Raw genomic sequence first — 1,558 nt, 5'->3', positions numbered from 1 at the left:
TGGGTCCGCTCCGTGCCTGTGGGGGGCGGGGGCGGGGGAGCCCGGACTCCTGGGTTCTATTTTTGGCTGCGGGGCTGTGCTGGCTCCCGGTTGATTTAAGGGGGGCCCCATGTCCCCTTGTAGGGAGGAGCCCCGAACCCTGCCCTGCCATGGAGACCCTGATCCCCGTGATCAACAAACTGCAGGAGATTTTCAACACTGTGGGGGCCGAGGTGATCCAGCTGCCCCAGATTGTGGTGATCGGGGCCCAGGTGAGACCCCCGCCTTCCCTCCCTGGGGGGATCCAGCTGCCCCATTGGGGTCCAGGTGAGACCCCAGACCTCCCCCCTCCCAGCTCCACCCTTCCCTCCCTGGGGGGATCCAGCTGCCCCAGATCGTGGTGATTGGGGCTCAAGTGAGACCCCCCCATCCCACCCTTCCCTTCCTTGCCCCACTGGGGTCCAGGTGAGACCCCCCCCAACACCCTCTAATCTCTGAAGCTCCAGGTTCCTTTTCTCCCTCTCCCCACCCCGTCTGGCTGCCCCTCACTCTCCTGTCCCCTCCAGCCTTAACCCCGTCTCTCCCCTCATCACAGAGCAGCGGGAAGAGCTCGGTTCTGGAGAGCATTGTGGGTCGCGACTTCCTGCCCCGGGGCTCAGGCATTGTCACCCGGCGGCCTCTGGTCCTGCAGCTGGTGAACGTGCCATCGCTGGAGGAGCGGCAACGTGCAGCCAGTGGGGAGACAAGTAAGGGGGTGCTGGGAGGCAGGTGGGCTCTCCCTGGGCTGAGGGGACAGGAGGTGTTAGGGTTAGGGGGAGTAGGGTATAGTGGTTAGAGTGGGGGGGGGGGCTGGAAGCCAGGACTCCTGGGTTCTCTCCCTTGCTCTGCAGTACCATTCACTGGGAGGCCCCCCACCCCCTCCCAGCTCTGGGAGGTTGAGGATAGAGACCCCAAGGGCTGAGGTGGTGAGATCCCAAGGTGTCTGGCTCCCTGTGACCCCCTCTCTCCCTACTGCTGGGGAGCCCGTGTCTGTGGGTTGAAGCCAGTGGTTCCTATGGGGAGCCAGGGTCTGAAACAGAGCTTCTTGGAGTGGGGTTGCGCAATCCCTTGAAGCCCTGTCCATGTTCTGGGGGGCTGAGAGTGACCCCGAATTGGCTCTCCCTGCAGGTACCCAGGCTGAGGAGTGGGCGACCTTCCTGCATTGCAAGCACAAGGTAGGGGCCCTGCTCGGGATCTGGGGGTGGCCCCTTCAACCCCTGTCTGGGTCTTGGGGGGAAATAATGGTAATTGGAGGGGTGGGGGATGCCCCTCCCTGACTTGTCTGTTAAGGGGTAATGGGGTGATATTCCCAGCACCCATCCCTGTCCTTTGCTGGAGGTGGGGGGCAGCCTCCCTTGCCCATCCTGGCTGTGGGTCATTGCACGCCCCCTCTCCATGTACTGTCAGCTTCTGGGCAGAGGGAAGTGCCACCAGGGGCCATGGAGCCTGTCTCAGGGCCAGCCCTGCCTCTCTGTCCCCTCTCAGACCTTCACCGACTTCGATGAGATCCGGCAGGAGATCGAGACTGAGACCGAGAGGA

At 63.5% G+C, this 1,558-nt stretch overlaps 1 protein-coding gene across 1 annotated transcript; it reads left to right on the top strand.

Moving 5' to 3' along the window:
- Nucleotides 1-54: 54 nt before the first annotated feature.
- Nucleotides 55-1,554, top strand: LOC113408551 (dynamin-1-like protein; the record flags this gene model as incomplete). Its single annotated transcript, XM_026661866.2, has 4 exons — nt 55-251; nt 575-725; nt 1,147-1,193; nt 1,504-1,554. Coding segments are annotated over exons 1-4 (351 nt in total), but the record flags the coding sequence as incomplete, so codon positions are not given.
- Nucleotides 1,555-1,558: the final 4 nt, after the last annotated feature.

Source organism: Terrapene carolina, unplaced genomic scaffold (assembly GCF_002925995.2).
Source record: "Terrapene carolina triunguis isolate 2854851 unplaced genomic scaffold, T_m_triunguis-2.0 Scaffold18325, whole genome shotgun sequence".
Classification (NCBI taxonomy): domain Eukaryota; kingdom Metazoa; phylum Chordata; order Testudines; family Emydidae; genus Terrapene; species Terrapene triunguis.
This window is presented reverse-complemented; position numbering and strand designations above follow the sequence as displayed.